Source organism: Mesoplodon densirostris, chromosome 4, assembly GCF_025265405.1.
Source record: "Mesoplodon densirostris isolate mMesDen1 chromosome 4, mMesDen1 primary haplotype, whole genome shotgun sequence".
NCBI classification, from domain to species: domain Eukaryota; kingdom Metazoa; phylum Chordata; class Mammalia; order Artiodactyla; family Ziphiidae; genus Mesoplodon; species Mesoplodon densirostris.
This window is the reverse complement of record NC_082664.1, coordinates 11404916-11427357: the sequence shown is the minus strand read 5'-3', so window position 1 is coordinate 11427357 and position 22442 is coordinate 11404916. Positions and strand designations below refer to the sequence as shown.

The 22442-nt window shown below is 43.4% G+C and overlaps 1 protein-coding gene across 1 annotated transcript; it reads right to left on the bottom strand.

Moving 5' to 3' along the window:
• Positions 1-4297: 4297 nt before the first annotated feature.
• On the bottom strand, positions 4298-17142 carry SERPINA6 (serpin family A member 6). Its single transcript, XM_060097915.1, has 4 exons — positions 16533-17142; positions 10075-10345; positions 5873-6020; positions 4298-4483 (listed from the first exon to the last, which is right to left on the bottom strand). The coding sequence occupies exons 1-4, from the start codon at positions 17140-17142 to the stop codon at positions 4298-4300; spliced, it is 1215 nt and encodes a 404-aa protein (XP_059953898.1).
• Positions 17143-22442: the final 5300 nt, after the last annotated feature.

Genomic DNA, 22442 nt, shown 5'->3' with positions numbered 1-22442 from the left:
CCCTTTACCCAGATTCACTAATTTTGAAGCATTTTCCACGTTTTACAATCCTGTTCTCTCTCTATACCCATATCTATATATGTATGCACAGGTGCAAGGTGTGTGTATGCATGCACGCACACACATGCTATCTTATTCTGAACCATTTGAGCTGATAAGGTAATCCCAAGAACAAGAATATTCTCTTCTGTAAATATCAATAGGATCAATTTCTGAAATCCAAGAAATTTACTATTGTTACACTACCTGAAGCTACAGTCATGTTCCACTTTTGTCAACTGCCCCACTCATGTCCTTTGTGGCATTTTTATTTTTAGCATAGGGTCCCTCCAGGACCATGTATGCATTTGGAGCTATGTCTCCTTAGTTTCCTTAAATTTGGAGCAGTTCTTCAGCCCTTTGTTTGTCTCTTATTATGTTGACATTTTGAAATTTTACCAGTTCTCTCAATTCAGGTTGGTCAGATGTATCCCCATGATGAGCCTCAGATTATACATTTTTGGAAGGAATATCACAGAAACGATGTTGGCTCCTTCTTAGAGTGTCACATCCAGAGGCACACGATGTCTCTTTGTCCCTAAATGGTGATGTTAATTTTAATGCTTTGGTTAAGATGATGTCCGTTTCTCCAATATATAGCTACCATTTCTCCCTTTGTAATAAGTCACTGCTGAGGAGATACTTTGAAACTAATTTAAATATCTTGTTTTTCATCAAATCCCCATGCCCTCACATTTAGCATCCACTGACTGTTCTTGCCTGAATCAGTATTTACTATGATACTCTAAGTCCATCATTCCTTTCATATTTATTTATCAGCACTATTGGTATGGATTCATGGACTCGATTTTATTCAATGCATTTTAGTCCATTACTGTTCTTACTATATATATGTATATGTTTTGTATGTATGTATTTATTTAGAGATTCAAATTGTCCCAGGCATACACGTATTTTAGAAATGTACTAGAAACCATGATTTTATCCCCCCAATTCATGTGCTACCCTACAGGATTCTTCCTTGCTTCCCTCATTCTGTATTTGTATCTCTTCTTGCCCAATCCTACACATCATATAAATAACGTCATGTTTGCTAACCTCATCCCATGATGAAAAACGAACCTGAAAAGATTGTTTGCAGTCTTGTATTCTTTCTTTAAAATAATCAATTAATTAATTAATTTTGGGCTGCGTTGGGTCTTCGTTTCTGTGCGTGGGCTTTCTCTAGTTGCGGTGAGCGGGGGTACTCTTCGTGGCAGTGCATGGGCTTCTCCTTGTGGCAGCTTCTCTTGTTGCAGAGCACAGGCTCTAGGTGCGCAGGCTTCAGTAGTTGTGGCTTGTGGGCTCAGTAGTTGTGGCGCACGGGCTTAGTTGTTCCGCGGCATGAGGGATCTTCGCGGACCAGGGCTTGAACCCATGTCCCCTGCAGTGGCAGGCGGATTCTTAACCACTGTGCCACCAGGGAAGCCCCTGCAGTCTTGTATTCTTAAACCTAGAGGCATAATGTCCAAGCATCGTGTTGAAAATTTCCTTGGGATAATTCTTTTTCTCCCCTTCAGAATACTTATATTATCCATTTGAAATATGTTTGAATTCATTTGTTTTCTTTTCACTTGGTTTTAGGGCTTTCCTCATTTGTCCATTTAATTTTATTTTTGAGTATATAGAACATTAACATTATTCTAAAAGTCTAAAGCATACAAAAAGTTCCATGAAGAAAAGTGCTATTCCCCACCCCCATCTCTTCCACTCTGTTCTCCCCCTCCCCTTGCAGGTAACCATTTAATTAGTGTCTAGTTTATCCTTCCTGTGTTTCTTTTTACAAGGACCCATCAGCATTCCCACTAGCAACCCATGAAAATGATTGTTTCCATGCAACCAATAGAGTGTCCTGTGAAGCTTTTACATTATTGCCAATCTAATGGATAGGAAATGGTATCTCAGTGTAGTTTTCAGTTGCCTTTTTTATTATTCAGTGAAGTGAAATGTATTTTCATATGTTTAAACACCACATATTAAGGATATTACCTCTATCAGTGGCATACCTTGCAAATATCTTCTTTCAGGTTTTTACCTCTGTTGACTTTGCTTATGAATTTTTACTATGCAATTAAAAAATATTTTTATATAGTCAAATTTCTCAATTCTTTAAAAAATTTCATCTGAACTTTGAGTCATGGTTGGAAAGCCTTTTTCTACACCTAAATTATAGAGGAATTTACCCATGTTTTCTTCTAGTACTTGTATAGTTTTTTTTTTTCACTTAGATCTCTGATTCTTAGTTTATTCTTAAGTATGGTGTGAAGAATGGGTCTAATTTTACCCTTTCTGTTTTTCAAATGGCTATCCAGTTGTCCCAATAACATTAATTTAAAAGTCTTCCTTTATCAAATATTAAATTTCCTTTTGTACTTGAGTCTATTGCCAGACTTTCTAACATATTTCATTGGTCTGCCTATCTATTCATATCTGAGTACCATAGATTTAATTGAAGTATCTGTGCCATATGCTTTAACATCTGGTCGGGCCACTCCCCTATCTTCCCCACCCCCTGTCCCTGACATTTTTTCTTTTCAGTGTTTTCCGACTACTCTTGTATGCTTATTTTTCTATATGGACTTTGGTATTATCTTGTATATCTCCAGAAAAAGAAATTGGTAGTATTTTTATTGGAATACAATTAAATTAACTTAGGGAAAACTGATATCTAGAAGATGTTGAGCATCTTATTCAAGAAGGAATATCTTTGCATTTGTTCAAGTCTAATTTTGCATTTTTAAGGAATATTTTATAATTTTCTCTATATAGATTCTGCACATTTCTCGTTTATTTCTAAGTGTTATATCCTTTTGGTTGTGATTGGGTTTTCTCTTCCATTATGTGTTTTAACTGCTTGTTGTTTGTGTATATGAGGCATTGCTTTTGTATGTTAAGTCTAAATTCTGATACCTTGCTGAAATCTTTATTGTTTGAGTTTGTTTTATCATTGATTTGCTAGGGTTATGCAAGTATATTACATGTCATTTGCAAATAGAGAGAGTTTACAATTCTATGCCCCTACTTTCTCTTGTCTAATTGCTTTGTCTAATACCCCCAGGACTATGTGAAATGGTAGTGAATATAAACGAGTAGCCTTGTCTTACAGTAGTGGGAATGCATTTAGTGTTTTCTTATTAAGATGCTGACTTTAGAAACATATAAATATGTATATTTAAGGAAGTATTGCTCAATTCCTTTCTCTCAAGATATATGCTATATCTATCATCTAATTATCTATATATCATCTATTTTCTATCTATAATCAATATCTCTCTCTCTACTTATCCATCCATCTATCTATCTATCATTTTCCTATCACCTATGTAATCTATTTATCTATCTATCCATCTGGTTCTCTTTTATCTCATTTAATGCTTTTTGTCCTGAGCTGTGAGAATAAGGTCTCTTCCTCCTGCAATCTTTCTCTAGCGCCCTCTACTGACAAAGTTTAATATCATGCCCAGGGGCACAGTAAAACTATTTAAAAAGGTCCAGATTGGTTTTTGCAGAGCAGCAATGAAGGGAGGATTTGGAGTCGAAAAGCAATAAATCGATAACTATTTTTGCTTTAAACAGTTAATTATACTTGAAATATATTTAAAAATATTTTATCTTTGCCCATATATTTACTCTTTCCAGTGCTCTTCATTCTTTTGTGTGTCCATCTAGAATCATCTTGTTTCTCCATAAAGAACTACTTTAAAAAAGTCTTTAGTGAAGATGATAAGCCTCCTCAGCTCTTGTTTGTCTGAAAAAAAAACAAACTTTATTTTGCCTTCATTTTTGAAGGAATTTTTTGTTTGGTTTTTTGCTTTTTGAAAGATATGACATTTCCATCCTAACACTTTAAAAACATCTTTCTGGTGTGTGTGTGTGTGTGTGTGTGTGTGTTTTCTGTTGTGTTTTGGTTTGTGTGATTCCTTCTTTTCAAGTTCCTACTTGGAAATAATTTCAAACTTACAAAAATTTACAAAAATAATAGTGCTTCCATATACCTTTCACTGTGCTTCCATACATCACATAACCCTAGGACCATGATCAAAACTAGGAAATTATACTGGTACAATATTATATTGATGTTATTCAAGTCTTATCAATCTTCCCACTCTTCCCCTTCAACCACACTTGTCACCAGTCGCAATGACAGTTATTTATTACAAGAGGGGAACCGGGGGAGGATTGGGGGGAACCTCTCACTCCTTTCTGTGGGGTCCCTGGTGCCCGAGTCAGACACGCTGTGGCTCCAGGCGGCGTCCCCTTAGGTCGGATTCACAACCTTGCCCAGGAAGAGGCTGCTCCACGTGAAGTCATCGAAGATCATGACAACAAAGGGCCGGTCGAAGCGGATTGTGAGAGGCTCGGGCGCCGAGTTCCAGTGGACCTGGGTGCGGGCGGCTGCCTCCACGCCCCTCTCATCCAGTTGCAGCGTGGCCTTATGGACCACCTGGTGGGAACAGACAGAGCGTGGAGGATGAGCACCTGCTGCGTGGGCGGAGCTTTCCGAGCCTCTTGGCTTCGACTCCTCCCACTCTCAGTTTTCTGGATGGCGAAGCTGAGGCTCAGAGAAGGTCACTGGCTGGCTCCTCATCTACGTGGCAGTCCCAGGACTAGCGCTGGGGTCTGTCCACCTCCGGAACCCAGGCCACACTTAGACTTTCTCCCTAGAGAGTGGGCAGCTGGAGCCGACCCATGGAGAGCAAGGGACTTGGGACTGAAACTGGACTTCAGCATCCATATCGGGCTCCCCTTACCGGGTCCTGGGCTGGTGGAGGGACACTTCGCTCCCTCTCCACTCTGCCAGGAATTGAGAGGGTTCAATTTATGCAAAATGCTTGTGCCCACTCTGTAGGGAAAAGGCTCATTTTTGCCTGCTGAAACATCCTTTGTTTTGATCAAAATTAGAAGATATTCTCAAGTCAGTAAAACGCTTGAGTAGCTTGCATCAAAAGCCTTGGAAAGGTCAGAACTGGCTGATTAAATAACAGCACCTATGGGACAGGACTCTCATTGACGGAGCAGCAGGGAATCAGAGGCTCAGAATGCTCTGTAAATAGGCTAGGGAGAAGCTCAGCGGGGCTAGGAACCCCTGCAATGCGTTCTGGGAATATGAGGTTTTGAGTCAAATGTCAGGCTATTTACTAGCTCTGTGACCTGAGAAACTAGGGTAACACCCACCTCATAAGGAGGTAGCTGTTTGACTGACTGCTTCACACACAGGCATTTTATTGAGCACATACTGTGTGCCGACATCATGATGGTCAAAGTCCATGTGCACGAGGGAGGGGGCTGCTGCCACCACAGCTTTCTCCTGTCCCCTCTCCTGTTTTGTCACCCACAGGACTGTAAGATCCTGTGAGGGCAGGGCCACGTCTGAGGCATACCCAGTGTCTAGCACAGTTTGGGGCACATAGAACATGTTCAGTAAATATTTTCTGAATGAATGAATAACAGAACATAAAGCTGAAGGATGGAGATAAAGACCGTCATTGGATAGAACATTCAGTGTGATCTCACACAGACATTTCCTCTTTGCTGGGGGCTGCTCACAGCCCTGCCATGATGACTTTGTCTTCCACAGTGCCCCCTCTGTGTGGCCTGGCAGAACGGTGGACGCCTGAGCTGTGGTGCCCCCTTGTCACTAGCTTCCTCTGTGACCTTGGGGACATCAAGTTCTTGCTGAGCTTTCATTTAGCCTGTTGTAAAACTAGGGGCTTGGACAAGACCTCTCAGCCTGGGGCCTAGAAGCCTATTCATGAATGGGCTCCATGTTGCTTATTATTATTTGTATTGTGAATTTGGGGGGAAAAGAAGGATGGGCTCTAGAGACCCCTACCTTTGACAGCTTCGGCAGGGCCTCTTGGGTGATGCCTGAGAAATGTGCCCGGTTGTTGAGCAAGTCTGCAATGCCCATGTCCCCCATGATGCCCCCGAGGTCGTAGCCTCCGGAAATGGAGACCTTCGGGATGTACAGGTCCACCAGGCTGCTCGGGGTAAGCAGATGGGGTTAGACTTCCCCAGGGCTGGGCCCGGCCAGCCAGATTCCCATTTCCCGTGTGATCCCTCCAGACCCTGCCTCCCAGCCAGACCTCCCAGCTCTTTCAGGACAGGGGAAGGAACAGAACAAGAAGCAGGATCTGCCTCTCCCTCCATCACACAGGCATCTTCCTCTCTGGGTCTCTGAATTGCAAAGTCCTTTCTTCTCAGCTCTTTCTTTGAGCTGATTCCACCTGATCCAGCTAAACTACCAGACACTGAAGCAAAGAATACCTAAAGAAGTCCTTGTGGGCAAAAGAAATAAAAGCAAAAATAAACAAATGGAACTGAATCAAACTTATAAGCTTTTGCACAGTGGTTAAAACCATAAACAAAACAAAAAGACAACCTATGGACTGGAGAAAATATTTGCAAATGATGCTACTGACAAGGGCTTAATTTCCAAAATATGCAAGCAGGTCAAACAACTCAATATCAAAAAACTAAACAACCCAATCAAAAAATGGGGAGAAGACCTAAATAGACATTTCTCCAAAGAAGACATACAAATGGCCAAGAGGTACGTGAAAAGATGCTCAATATCACTAATTATTAGAGAAATACAAGCCAAAACTACAATGAGGTATCACCTTACACCAGTCAGAATGGCCATCATTAAAAAGTCTACAAATAATAAATGCTGGAGAGGGTGTGGAGAAAAGGGAACCCTCCTACAGTGTTGGTGGGAATGTAAATTGGTGCAGCCACTATGGAAAACAGTATGGAGGTTCCTTAAAAAACTAAAAATAGAGTTACTGTATGATCCAGCAATCCCACTCCTGGACATATATCCAGAAAAGATGAAAACTCTAATTCAAAAAAGATACATGCACCCCAATGTTCACAGCAGCACTATTTACAATAACCAAGACATGGAAGGAACCTAAGTATCCATCAACAGATGAATGGATAAAGAAGATGTGGCATATATATATATATATATATATATATATATATATATATGTATACATACACACACAATGGAATATTAGTCAGCCATAAAAAAGAATGAAATAATGCCATTTGCAGCAATATGCTTGGACCTAGAGAATATCATACTAAGTGCAGTAAGTCAGACAGTGAAAGACAAATGTTATATGATATTACATATGTGGAATTTAAAAAATAATACAAATGAACTCATTTACAAGACAGAAAGAGAACACAGACATAGAAAACAAACATAGCTACGAAAGGGAAGAGGCGGGAGGGATAAAGTAGGAGTATGGGATTAACAGATACACACTACCATACATAAAATAGATAAACAACAAGGATTTATGGGGGACAAGCACAGGGAACTGTATTCATTATCTTGTAATAACCTATAATGAAAAATAATGAAAAAAAGGATATATATATATATAACAGAATCACTTTGCTGTACACCTGAAACTAACACAGTATTGTAAATCAATTATACTTCAATTTAAAAAGAGAAAAAACAAGAAGTCCTGTGGTCCCCCAAGCACCCCCTGGCAGAAGTGGAGGAGTGGAGGGAACATGCAGCTGGGAACAGGGGTCCTGGCCTCAGCCAGGCCACTAATGCTGTGTGGCTTTAGCCAAGTCCTGTCCCGCTCTGTGCTAGTCCTCATCTACACAGCAAGGGAGAGAGAAGATGCCTGAACCCTCAAGTCAGTGATAGGGCACCGGCTTTCCAGAGGGTGGAGGGAAGGCATGAGACCTCTGTACTTGAGCACAAGCTGCTCTGGGGAGGTCTGGAGGCTGGCAACCCGGTGGAAGTGAGGAGGAATCCAAGGCCAGTGGGGCGTATGACTTCTCTAGATGGGAAATGGCAACAGAAGGTAAGGGAGGCCGACCCATACCCAGCATTTGGCTGACCTTCCTGACCTCCTTTATCTCGTCTAATCCGAGCAGGCACACACAACCTTACAAACTGGAGTCATCATCTTTAACTTCCAGATTGAGAGACTGAAACAAAAAAAAGCTGAGGGGCTTTCCCTGGTGGCGCAGTGGTTGAGAGTCCGCCTGCCGATGCAGGGGACACGGGTTCGTGCACCGGTCCGGGAAGATCCCACATGCCGCGGAGCGGCTGGACCTGTGAGCCACGGCCGCTGAGCCTGCGCGTCCGGAGCCTGTGCTCCGCGAAGGGAGAGGCCACAACAGTGAGAGGCCCAAGTACCACAAAAAAAAAAAAAAAAAAAAAAAAAAAAAAAAAAATGCTGAGGAATTTCCCCAAAGTCACACCGCTGGGAAGCAGCAGGACCGTGAAGAAACCAGGACTAGTTAAATTGGAGCCCCACCGCCCCAACTCGGAGAGCTGCCCCATGACCTGCGCGGGCAGCAGTGAGGGGACGGCGGAGCAAGGGGACTGAGAGGGAGGCTCTCGCGAGAGCGCCCCGTGAGTGGGACCCAGACGCTGCCGGGGGAGGTGGGGTGTCATCTGGGCCCTGAAGGATGCTGAGCTCGGATGCACCGGAGAGCCTGGTGGGGAAGGGCGTGGTGGTGCTGGGAGGGGTGAGGAGGGAGAAGGGGCCGCGCAAGCGTGCAGGTGAGCCGTAGGCCACAGCGCTGGGATGAAGAAGAGAACTCATGATGTCTAAAGGTGCAAAGTTGTACCTTGAATGTGTTTTTAAAAAATCTAGAAGAAAATGGTACGAGTTACTGACTAATGTTGTTTAAGTATTTTAGTGAAGAGATTATTTTTGGAGTAAAGAGAAGGGGTATCCTTCGCCTTATTTTCAACACACTAGGGTTCAGAATTTGAATCACAGCGCATTGTCACTACGTGGTGGCACTGTATCTGAATTACAGGTTCCCTTCGAGGGGTGGGAGTGAAGTGGAGTGGGACGGTTGACCTGAAAAGCTGGCAAATGGCCTCCCTGACTTGACTGGTGCCATTTCCTCTTCCATGCATACTCTCGGGGAGGTTGGCACTTTCTGAACTTCTACTCAGGCTTAAGGCACAGTTCAAAGTGAAAGCAATCTGCTCTGCAGCCCTTTCTCCATTCCTCTGGGTTAGAGTCCGGCGTCCCACCCTCCCTCAAACTGTACACATTATGCGTCTCCTTCCCTGTCTTGCTCTGACAGAGCTTATGACATTGTACCACTATTAATTCCACCAGAATCCGTTTTCTGCTCTAGAGTGTATCCCTTCTGCTGAGCCTAGTGCATGGTGCATAGCAATTGCTTCCGTATATATATAGAATGAATGAATGAATGAATGAATGACATGGTGCCTGGCCCACGAGGCTTCCTGAGCGCCTCTAGATCCAAGTGCTGACTCCTTCCCCTGCAGCCCTCTTCCCTTTGAGTCTGCACCCCGCCACCCAGCTCCCATGTTGGTTGGCTCCTTCACAGACAGAACTCTAATCTCCCAAGAGTGAGGACCATCTTCTCAGGAACATCTGCTCCCTCCTCCAACGTGAGGATCAGAGCTGGACACAAGCTTGACTCTAATTTTGATTCCCCTCTAGCTCAGAGGGTCCTGGGAAAATGAGTTTATTACGTACTTATGTCCTTACTTTCTTACTTATTTACTGATTGATTGATGGAAGAAGCATTAGATTCCCTGAGTGACTTAACCATTTGTAGGCCTTGCGTTGGTTCCAGGGTCATTACAGTGGTCATACAGTGGTCATTTTCATTATATCTTTTTCTGGTCTCCCAGGAATCTTTAGCGGTGCTTGGTCTCAGGTAAGCAATATAATAAAATGGATCAGTGCGGGCTGGGTGATGGTTGAATTCAGCTTAAGAAAAAGATGAAAGATGTGATAATACAGAGGGTGGCTATCAACCTGCTGGGGAAGGAGGACCTCACTTGGTGGAATGCCCCAAAGTATCAATAGCTCAGTGTTAATCGACAGAAAGATAAATAAGTGTGACCTCTAGATCAGAGGACCCAGCAGACAGGAAAATAATGAGCCCTGGAAGGCGAGTCTGGGGGAGGAAGGACGGCCAGGTGCACCCCTTTTCCACTTGCCCCACTTTCTGGGGACACGTCCAACTGCAGAAATCAACACAGCTGGCTGGAGGGCTTACCTGTTGGTCAGGGACTTGGACCACCTCTGAATGGTGTCCCGGCTCAGCATGGCAATGACCGTGTCCATCTTCCCCTTGACCGGGAGGACAAAGAAGACGGTCTCGTTGCCTGTGTAGTCCAGCTGTACCAGCTGGCAGGGGAGCACCGAGTCGTTCAGGTACTTGACGGTGCTCGACTGGAACATCATGGGCACCTTCACCGTGGTCGTGTCATTCACGTAGAAGTTATCTTCCCTGGTGCTTTCCAGGTGGAAGGAGTGTGCCCACGTGCCTGGGAAGAGGGGGGAGGGGGAGGGGAGGAGACAGACCTGTGACAACAGGAGGAAAACGCAACTTGGGTGGCAGCAGAGGGCCAGGGGTGACCGCCAAGCAAGTTACACAGTGGCCTCCCTCAACCTGGAAGTTCCCCACCAGAGCTGCTGGAATTTGCTAAGATATGAAATTCCCAGAGGTTTAAAGCCTGTTCCATCCTCTACCCTTTGGGATGGCTTGAGGATTAGCACGGTGTCTGAGACTGACCTCTAAAAATGGAAAGAGGGAGAGAACAGAGAATGCTGGCCCTAGGATTTGGGAGTAGGATTCAGTAGGATTCAGACTTGGTCTTGTTGCCCCCGCCCTGGTGTGGCTTCTGGACTGGAGGGCTCTGGAGGTGGTGCTGGGGAACCGACCATCCATTCCATCCCCACCCCCTGATGTGTGGCGACAGAAGCCCAGCAGGCAGTTTGGCCGCCCAGTCAAATGTACCCACTTTCTTGCAGGAGGCTCCTTGCCTCCCGAGTGGCCCTGAGGGCCACAGTACATTTCCCAGAGGCAGAATCAGGGCGAGATGAGTCCTTCAAGGTTACAGACTCCCACCACAGCTAGACCCGACTCCACTCCACCACGTTCCATGATGTCATTATGCAACGTTTGTTCCCCTTGTGATGGGGAACCCACTACCTAACAGATGGGACTTTCCACTACTGGTCAGTGCTGAAGGGAAGGCAACTGCTCCTTAGATGAAGCCAAAGCCTGCCTGATTGTAATGCCTGCCGACTGAGCCTCTTTGGCCCTTGAGTTTATTCCGGAGTCCTCTTATAAGTGATAGATCTTTGGATATTTAGATATGGATTGAGTCTCACCGGGGCCTCATCTGCTCTAGGTTAAGTCTCCCCAGGTCTGGAGATGACTGAGGACCCTGAGTCCAGCAGGTCCTGAGTGTCCTGGCTGCCCTTGACCTCCAGCCCAGAAGCCCTTGTGAGGTCACTGTTTCCCAACTGAGGCTGCCTGAAAGTGGCCAGAGCATAGCCACAGGCAGACATTTCTCTATCCCTCTGTCTGTGGGATCTCTGGACCATGAAGCCAGAACTCTTGGTTCTGAGCCAGCCTCAACCCCCTGGAAGGGTTACTAAGGGTGACCATGGGCAGTGACCAGAGGATGTAGGGAAAAGAGCAATGGATGTGGAGCGTGGAGACCCAGGGGCTGTGCCTGGTCCATCCCTAATGACTGAGGCTGTCTCACAGCAAGTGAGATAATTTGCGGGTTCTCAAACCATCTTCTAAAGGAAGTCTGGGGTCCTCAGAATTGAAGGGGGGAGTGCTTTGTGGCTAACTTGTCCAACTCAAAACCAAAAAAATGTAGATAAAATATTTTTCAGTGCTAGGTTTTTCATCCTTAGAAGTTTGCTGTGTGCTTTTTACTGAGTATTTCTTTTCTAGAAGCAAGTATAATGTATATCCAGATGTATATTTGTTTATTTGGTATTGGTATTAGAACTACCAATGTATATTTGGTTTGGCAGAAAACCAAATACAGAATGGGATCTAACCTCTACTTTAAGGGATTTTTTTGTTGTTGAAAATTCTTGAGTTAGGAGAACTTACGGTACAGAAACCTAAGAGTTTATGAAGGGAAATTGGAGAGAGCAGGATGAGTCCCTGGAAAATCTTTTATCAATATTTCTAATATTCTCCAAAAAAAGGAGCTGTCAAGACAGTCCACTAAATAAGGAACATGCCAGGGACACTGTACGTGTCCTAAGTTTAGTGACGAGAGCCACACCATTCTTCATTTCTATTTATTATCCTGGCGTGCTGGAAACATTTCAGAGTATCTCTCAGCTTAAACAGGGCTTGTTATTTAGCTTTTCCTGATCACAGGAAATCTGTGTACAAACAGGCAGCCCACACTCCTGTCAATGTTTGTTCCTGCATTCAAATGTTCAAATCCTCTCTGATTTTATTACCAGGAACTACTGTTTCCCATCAGCTCAGCTCCACTGTGGTCATGAGAATGCTTAGAAACTGTGAGAGCAAAGCAGTGCGCCAAATGACACCCTGCCAGCCCCTGTCCTGCCAGCCCCTGCTCAGGCTCCTCGCAGGCTCAGGAGGGCCCTCTCTCTCTCTCTCTGGGTTTTCTGTGCTCTTCTCCCCAGACTGTGTTACCAGAACCTCTATGCAACCACTTTGGAGTTACTTCCATTTGCCAAGCACTATGCAAATGCACTGACCTCCCAAAGAGATGAGGATGCCATGCACAAGAGTGAATAGTCTAGTGGGAGAGATGGCCTGGAGAATTCATGGGAGCATCCAGAAACATTTCCAGGCAAACATTCCCTGACTCCTTGGCCCCCCAGGGTCAGGTGTAAAGAATATTGCCTTTTGTGTGGGACCACAGAAGATCTTAAATAGCCAAAGCCATCTTGAGAAAGAACATAGCTGGAGGCATCACACCTCCTGATTTCAAACTGTATTATAAAGCTATAGTAATCAAACAGTATGGTACAGGCATAAGGACAGACACATAGACCAATGGAACAGAATTGAAAGCCTACATATAACCCCTCCCCTATATAGTCAACGAAGATATGACAGGGGAACCAAGAATACTGAGTGGGGAAAAGATAACCTCTTCAATAAATGGTGCTGAGAAAACTGGATATTCACATGCAAAAAAATGAAACTGGACCCCTATCTTACATCATTCACAAAAACTAACTTGAAATACGTTAAAGACTTAAACATAAGACCTGAAACCATAAAACTCCTAGAAGAAAATGGAGGGAAAAAGGAACTCTTTGATATTAGTCTTAGCTATGATTTGTTTTTTGAATATGACACCAAAGGCATAAGCAACAGAAGGAAAAATAAACAAGTGGATTCACATCAAACTAAAAAGCTTCTGCACAGCAAAGGATATAATCAATAAAGTGAAAAGGCAACCTATGGAATGGAAGAAAATATTTGCGAAACATAAATTTGATAAGGGGGTAATATCCAAAAATATATAAGGAACTCATACAACCTCAATAGCAAAAAAAAAAAAAAAAAAAAAAAAAGCCCCAAATAATCAACTTAAAAAATGGGCAGAGGACTTGAAAAGGTTTTTTTTCCAAAGAAGATGTACAAATGTACATCTTTTTTCCAAAGAAGATGTACAAATGTACAAAAGTACAAGAAAAGGTGCTCAAAATCACAAATCATCAAGGAAATGCAAATTAAAACCACAATAGCACTTCACATCTATCAGAATGGCTATTATCAAAAAGAAAAGAGAAAACAATTGCCAGCAAGGATGTGAAGAAAAGGGCACCCTCGTGCACCATTGGTGGGAATGTAAATTGGTGCAGCCATTATGGAGAACAGTATGGAGGTTCCTCAAAAAATTAAAAATAGAACTACCATATGCTCCAGCAATTCCACTTCTAGGTATATATCAGAAGGAAATGAACCCACTATACTAAAGAGATATCTGCACTCCCATGTTCATTGCAGCATTATTCACAATAGCCAAGATGTGGAAACAATCAAGTGTCCATCAGTAGATGAATGGATAAAGAAAAGTGTGTGTATATGTACACACACACACACACCCCAAATGGAATATTACTAAGCCATAAAAAGAAGAGAATCCTGCCATTTGCAGCAACATGGATGAACCTTGAGGGCATTATGCTACGTGAAATAAGGCAGACAGAGAAAGACAAATACTGTACGCCCTCACTTATATATGGAATCTAAAAATACAGAGTTTATAGAAACAGAGAAAAGAATGATGGGGTAGGAGGTTCGGAGAAGTGGGTAAAGGTGGTCAAAGGTACAAACTTCCAGTTATAAGATGAATAAGTTCTGGGGAATCTAATGCACAGCATGGTACTACAGTTAATAATACTGTATCATATACCTAAAAGTTGCTAAGAGAGCAGATATTAAAAATCCTCACCCCCCTGGCCCCAACACTCAAAGGTAACTGTGAGGTGATGGATGTGTTAACTAACCTTATCTGGGTAATCATCTCACCATATATATATTGATATATATATATATATCAAATCATCCCATTGTATACCTTAAGCTTACATGATAAGTCATTTATATCTCAATAAAGTGGGAGAAAAAAGAAAATGCTGCCTTTGCTGGTCAGTCTCTCACCCTCACTACCATCCAAGAAGGGAAGCCTTTGCCAGGTGGGTTCCCAGACTTGTGTTGGAGAATAGACAGAGAAAGACCAAGAGGCAGGAGGACAGCTCACCAAGATGCTAAGTCTGTCCAGGTAATAAAGACCTGGGGGAGGGAATGAGTCCAGTTGGCTAATGGGGGGCCCTGAGTGAGAGCTGGGGAGGAGAGAAATGGGCATATGGGATAATCTTTATGTTGTTGAGAAACACATTAAATATTATACTTTATTTTTTGGCTGTTTTACCTGCAGTTCTTTGTATATGACTACTTAATTGAAACTGAACCACTTGGGTCCAGGTTTACACATTCTAACAAGATGCTTATTAAAATTGGGTGTGGGCAAACTGCAGAGGATGCATATGAGAAACAAAGATTTGCTGGAGAGAATCAGGGGAGGCTTCATGGAGGTGGTGACTTTTGAGCCAAGATTTGAAGGGTGGGTAGAAGTTTTAGGCAGTCAGACAAGTTGAGGGAGGGCTCAGGGGACAGAATGGGCATGGGCCTTGTGTCAGGCAGAATGCCCTCCCACCCCAAGGATGTCCTAATCCTTGCAACCTGTGAATATGTTATGTTACATGGCAAGAGGAAATTAAGGCTGCTAATCAACTGACTTTGAGTTGAGGAGAATTTTCTGGATTATCCAGGTGGGCCCACTGTAATCACAAGCATCCTTAAAAGTAAAAGAGGATGGCAGGAGGGTCAGAGTCAGAAAGAAGAAGTGATGGAAGTAGAGGTCAGAGCAATGCGATTACTAGCTCTGAAGAGGGAAGGGGGCCTCAAGCCAAGGAACGCAGGTAGCTTCTACAGGCTGGAACAGATCCTCCCCTAGAGCCTCCAGAAGGAACACACCCTGGCATCACCTTGACTTTAACCCAGAGTGGCCCTTTTTGGACTTCTGACATCCAGAATTGTAAGGTAATAAATTGGTGCTGTTTTAAGCCACCAAGTTTGTGGCAATTTGTCACAGTGGCAATAGGGAACTAATACAGACTTCCAAGGGGATAGTCATGCTCAAAGACATGAAAGGAATTTGGTGTGATTGGATATTGTGTGTGTGTGTGTGTGTGTGTGTGTGTGTGTGTGTCTGCTGTGTATTGGGAACTTGTATAGGGGAAAATGTTGAGACCTGAGTCTGGACAAGGCAGAAGCAGCAGATGATTTCTCAACCTTGGGACTCTAGCCATTTGGAGGCAGATATCACTGTGGGGGGCTGTTCTGTGCATTGTAGGACGTTGAGCATTCTCCTTCGCCTCTACCCACAAGATGCCAGTGGCACACCCCACCCCACCCCCAGTTGTTACAACTCACAATGTCTCTAGACATTGCCAAATGTCCCTGAGGGTGGATGGGGGTGGGAATCACCCTGGGTTGAGGACCACTGCTGTAGACTAAGGACTGTAGATTTCATTCTCGAGGATAATATATCCTCAAATTACCTGCTCCTCAAAACGACTGGGGGAGGGGGCCTTGTTAAAAATACACATTCTAGGACATTCTTGCATCAGTTTTGCTCTAGTAGATCTGGTGTGGGCTCTGGAATCTGTAATTTTAACAGGTCTCCGTGGTGATTTTTATGGACAGGCATTTTGGAAAACTTTGCTCTGAACTGGTGAGGTGGGGCTGTGGTTTGGCTGAGAGGGGTCTTGGCTGGAGCTGGCTCGGAAAGTGCATGCAGGAAGGCTCATGGGCCGTCTGGAAGTTCCTGAGGGTGGCGGCTGTGTCTGTCTGGTTCTAGGCTCTATTTCCGGCCTCTGACCAAGTGCGTGACTCACAGCCAGAACTTGGCCAATATTTGTAGACCACTAGGCAGCCAGACTGTTCATGGTTACATGTTTGGGCCTTGAAACAACCTGCAAGGGCTTGGGCAAGTTGCTCTACTAGGTGTCATTTTGATCCTTGGTAAGGATGATATAATTTCACCTTTCTAATAGTATCAAGAGTACACCCTTAATTTTGATGGTTTTTACTATCCTTGGCAACAGTAGATGGGGCCTTGTCAGAATAGGATGGGTGAGGGGTACCTTTAAAGAAGATGTAGTTGACCAGGATGAGCATGGCTGAGCTATCTTGCTCCGAGAACAAGTCCACAATTTTCCCTTGCGTCTTATTTTTGATATACTCGTTGATTTGTCTACTGGCTCCTGCCCAGTCCTGGAAATCTGCAGTCAAGGCCTCCAACTCATAGTAGTGCTTGGTGTCTGCTGAGAATGACTCCAGAAGTTCCAGGCTGTGGTCAAGGAACATGGCATTGCCCATGGTCATTTCCAAGGTGGTGTTTGACTCCCTGAGGAGGTGGTGGAGATGCCGGAAGCCCTGGTGGATCTCGGCTTCGGACATCTCAGTGAGGTTGAAGCCCAGGCCTTGGAGAAGCTGCTCCCGTGTGTAGCCTCTGGCGCCCAGGGACAGCATAGCCAAGGCTGTGGAGATGCTCACAGGGGAGATGAAGACATTCTTGCCCGGAGCTGAGGCCACTAAGTGCTTATACAGGCTAAAGGCAAAGTCAACATTGTTTGGAGCCAAGTGCCGGTGAGGGTTCCTCATGCTCATGTCAGTGTCAGGGTCCTTAGCCTGGATGGTCCAGAGCCCACTGGTAGACAGCCAGAGGAGACAGATGTACAGGGTGAACAGCATTGTTCAGGATGGCCAGGCCCTGGAACATCAGAAATGCTCATTAGATGATGTGGGGCCTCCGAGACAGTGGGGTATGGTGAGCAGTAGGCAGAAGACCCCACTGAAGACCCCCCTCAAGCCCCAATTTCTTCTTCCACATTGGCTGTGTGACCTGGGGCAAGTCAGGACTCTGGGCCTCAATTTCCTCACCTGAAACTATAAATTACACCTGCTATGATTTATCAAATACCTACCAAGTTTCCAAAGTGTTGCCTCACCAGCAATAAAGTATATATGATTATTTGATTTCAGGTAGGCAGAAGTGGAAGCTCAGAAAAGTTAAATATCCACCCAGTTGATATATTCAAAGTACTGAAAGAAATAAACTATCCACCAAGAATACTATATCAGGCAAAACTGCCCTTCAAAAGTGAGGGAGAAATTAAGTCATTCCTGGATAAACAAAAGCTGAGGGAGTTCATTACCACTAGACCTCTCCCACGAGAAATGCTAAAGGCAGTACTTCTGGTTAAAATGAAAGAACACCAGAAAGTAAATAGAATCTGTAAGAAGAAATAATGATCTCTGCTAAAGGTAAATATATGAACAAGTATCAAAGCTAGTATTATTGTGATTTTGGTTTGTAATTCCACTTTTTATTTTCTATGTGATTTAAAAGACAAATGCATAAAAAGTAACTATTCATATATGTTTTGGGACCCACAATGAATAAAGATGTAATTTGTGACTTAACTGAAAGGATGTGGGAATGGAGCTATACAGGAGCGATTTTTGTATGCTACTGAAGTTTATCTGGCATAAATTCAAATGAGAGTGTTATAACTTTAGGATGTTAAATGTAATTTCCATGATAACCAGAAAGAAAATAGTTATATAGAGTATGCACAAAAGGAAGTGAGAAGGGAATTAAAATGCTTCACTACAAAAAATCAACTAAACACAAAAGAAGACAGTAATTCAGGAAATAAAGGACAAAAAAAACTGTAAGGCATACAGAAAACAAATAGGAAAATGATAGAGTAGTCCCTCCACATGAGTAATTACTTTAATGTAAATGGATACAATTCTCCAATCAAAAGATAGAGATTGACAGAATGGGTTAAAAAAAGAAACAACTATATGCACACTACAGAAGACTCATTTTAGATCCAAAGGCACAGATATGACAGTGAAAGGATGGAAAAAGATATTCCATGTAAAGAGACACCAAAGGAGAGTGCAGCTAGCAGAAGAAAGAAAACCATAAAGATTAAAGCCCAGATAAATAAATAGAAAATAGAAAAAAGAGAGAAAATCAATGAAACCAAAATATAATATATCTAATCAATATAGTATTATATAGTAAGATAACATAATATAATAATATAGCATGACATAATTATAACATAATATAATATAATGTCATCTTCAAAGAGATTAACAAAATTGACAAGCCTTTAGCTAGACTGAGTAAGAAAAAGAGAGAGACGTCTCAAATAACTAAAATCAGAAATGAAAGTAGGGGCATTACTACCTATTCTACAGAAATTTTTAAAAATTCTGAGAATACTATGAAAAAATTGAAAATAACACACCAACAAATTGGATAACCTAGATGAAATGGAAAATTTTTAGAAACACAAAACATATCAAAATTAAACCTCAAAGAAATAGAATATCTGAATAGACCTATAAATAGTAAGGAAACTGAATCAGTAATTGAAAACCTCCCCAAAAAAGAAAAGTCCAGGAACATGGCTTCAATTTTGAATTCTACCGAACATTTAAAGAAGAATTCACACAAATTCTCCTCAAACTCCTTCAAAAATATTAAGGAGGAGGGAACACTTCCTAACTCATTCTTTGCCCTGATACCAAAGCCAAAGACACCATAAGAAAAGAAAACTACAGACAAATATTGCTTATGAGCATTGATGCAAAAATCCTCAACAAAATGCTAGCAAATAGAATTCAGCAGTGTACTAAAAGGATTTTACACTATGACCAAGTGGGATTTATTCCTGAAATGCAAGGATGGTTCTACCTACAGAAATTGCTCAATGTAAATACCACATTAAAAGAATGAAGGAAAATAATCATATGATCATCTCAATTGATGCAGTAAAAGCATTTGACAAAATTCAACATCCCCTTTCATGTTAAAAACACTCAACAAACTGGGAGGTGAAGGAAACTACTTCAGCATAATAAAAGCCATATATGAAAGGCCCACAGCTAACATCTTACTCAATGGTGAAAGACTGAAAGCTTTTCATCTCAGATTCAGAACAAGACAGGATGCCTGCTTTGGCCTCTTCTATTTAACACAGTATTGGAAATTCTAGCCAGAGAAATTAGGCAAGCCAAAGAAATAAAATGCATCCAAATTGGGAAGGAAGAAGTAAAATTATCTCTGTACACAGGCAACACAATCTTATACATAGAAAACCCTAAAGACAACAAAAAACTTATGAGAACCAATAAATTCAACAAATAAGTGGGATACAAAATCAACACACAAAAATCAGTTCTGTTTCCATATACGAACAATGAGCAATCTGAAAAAGAAATTAAGGGAACAATTCCATTTATAATAAAATTAAAAAGAATAAAATACCTAGGAGTTGAATTAACCAAGGAGGTTAAAGACTTGTACACTGAGAACTGCAAAACGTTGCTGAAAGAACAGAACCCGTGTCCCCTGCATTGGCAGGCGGACTCTCAACCACTGCACCACCAGGGAAGCCCGCAGCAAGATCTGTTTTGATCCACCCCCTAGACTATGAAAATAAAAACAAAAATAAACAAGTAGTCCCTAATTAAACTTAAAACCTTTTGAATAGCACAGGAACTCATCAACAAAACAAAAAGAAAACCCACAGAATGGGAGAAAATAAGTTCCAATCATGACTTGGTCTTTCTGGTGACACCCCGCCCCCAACCTGAAGTCATCCAGGAGCTCACCCAGAGTTGCCTCATTAGAGCAAAGGACACCGCAGTCACCCAGGAAATTCAAGGGATTTTGGAGCTCTGCCGCAGGAAGCAGGGTCAAAGACCAAATATTAGAAAAAAAATATTAGAAAAAAAGATGCTTCTAATGTTCTTATCACTTAGGAAATGACAAGGGTTTTAGGAGCTCTGCACCAGGAACCAGGGGCAGAGATCAGTACGTATTTTTTTCTATATTTCACAGTGGTATATGCCCGCGGTTGAATACTATTCAACCTTCAAAAAAATGAAATTCTGATACATGCTACAGCATGGATGAATGAACATTGAAGACATTATGCTAAGTGAAATAAGCCAGTCACAAAAGACAAATATTGTGTGATTCCACTCACATGAGAGCCCTAGAGCAGTCAAATTCATAGAAACAGAAAGTAGAATCGTGGTTAACAGAGGCTGGGGGGAGGGGGAAATGTGGAGTTAGGGTTTAATGGGTAGAGTTTCAGTTTGGGATGATGAAAAAGTCCTGGAGATGAATAGTGGTGATGGTTTCACAACAATGTGAATGTACTTAATACCAGAGAACTGTACACTTACACCTAGTTGAAATGCTCAATTTTTGTATATCTTACCACAATACAAAATTAATTATAAGCCATGAAAAGTGTTTGATAAGAGCAATTCAAAAAATGCAGCCAGGCTCAGAATCAGTAAGTCGACACTCTGTCTGCAAGGCCAGTGGTCCCAAGCTCTGAGCTTTATGGAACCCCCTGTATCCCCATAAAGAAGGGATACTTATAGGAGAAACTGGTTCCCCTGCACCACCCCACCTATGGGACTAGCCATGCTGGGAGGGGGCTGGGAACCCGCAGTAAAACCAGTCCCAGGAGAATGCGTGCACGTTGCGTGTGGGAAACCCTGGTCTGCTCTGGAGCACCCCCGAGGCCTTTTCCCTGGCCTGCTCCAAACCCAGAACCTCACGAGAGCGGGGTGCAAACACACCCCTGACCTCCCTCAGCCCTCCTCCAACCCTCTCCGCCTGTCTCCCTCCACGTGGTAGAAAACAAGAAGAGATATGGAAACATATGTCTATGTATAACTGATTCACTTTGTTATAAAGCAGAAACTAACACACCATTGTAAAGCAATTATACTCCAATACAGATGTAAAAAACAAAACAAACAAACAAAAAGAACAAGCAAATTCCTTGCTTCTTGGCTTTGATAACAGCCCTGACACCCTGTCCCCCCCCTCCCCAGCCGCCTGGCTTTACAGACAGTTCTCCTTTTTCCTGGGCTTTGTGGCAGACCAAGTCGAATGAGGATCTCAGCATTGCTATTCATGACCTAGGTGACATGGGTGCACTGTTTAAAACTCTGCCCGTTTCCTTGGCATAAAATAGAGTTGATAATAATACCCGCCCCAGGCCTGGCCCATTTACCTTCTAAATTGCTGGGGTTTGTCTTCGCTTCTCCAGTCTCAGGACACAGCCCAAGTTCGGGGCTTGACATCTCTCCCAGTCGCCCCTTCCCCGCCCCCACCTGTTCTCCTTGCCTCCTGCTCACCTCCTGCCAACTTTCCTTTTCTCTGCAACTAGGGCATCTTTCCAAAATCAGGCAGATGGGCCATTCTCCTGCGAAAAAGCTTTCAGTGACGCCCATTGCCTGCAGGCAGAGCTGATCCTCACGGAAGTGGCCCAGGGAGTCCTCATGCCCCGTCCCTGGTAACAGCACCACCCCCAGCCTCAAATCTGGTCTCTTGAAGTCTCAGTCACAGCAACACTGGGTGTCTTGGGATGTCCTCCCAGCACGTATCAGACTTTCATCCCTCTGCCTGGGTCAGGCCAGGGAGGTCATTCCATTCCCCAATGTTTGCAGAGCCCGGCTCTGGCCTGAGAGCTGGGGACAAAGATGGGCCTGTTCCAGTCCTGCTCCATGTGGCTCCACTCTGTCGGCCTATCCCCTCCTTGTCATGCCTGGCTCACTGCCTCTTGTCCTTTGGCACGCAGGTCCTGGGTCACCTCCTCCAGGAAGCCCTCCTGTGTGCTTCTCTCTGTCACTGCCCCCATCAGACTGTAGTGAAATCTTTGCTTCAGCCCTAGCCACCTCCACACCTCCACCTCTTTGGTCCCTTCTTGGGCAAGGACCCCATGCAGTTCACAGCCTGGAACAAGATGGGCTTGCCCCCAGTAGAAGTTCTTTTCCCTTCCCTTCTCTACCTGCTGTCTCTGAGATTTTGTGCCTCATCCCCTCCTGTGCTAATCCTCCAAGATGGGGTTTAAAACTCTACCCATCTCATAAGACTTTTGTGAATATCAGTCACAGCTGTTATCAGTGCTTTCTTTAGTGACCTCACTTCATGGGTCATCCTGGGC

Coding starts and splice junctions, on each gene's coding strand:
- SERPINA6 (XM_060097915.1), bottom strand. CDS start 17,142: ATGCTGTTCACCCTGTACATCTGTCTCCTCTGGCTGTCTACCAGTGGG. Junction 10,346..16,532: donor CAACTACATCTTCTTTAAAG/GTACCCCTCACC, acceptor CCCTCTTCCCAG/GCACGTGGGCACACTCCTTC. Junction 4,484..5,872: donor CCCTGCCGAAGCTGTCAAAG/GTAGGGGTCTCT, acceptor TGTTCCCACCAG/GTGGTCCATAAGGCCACGCT.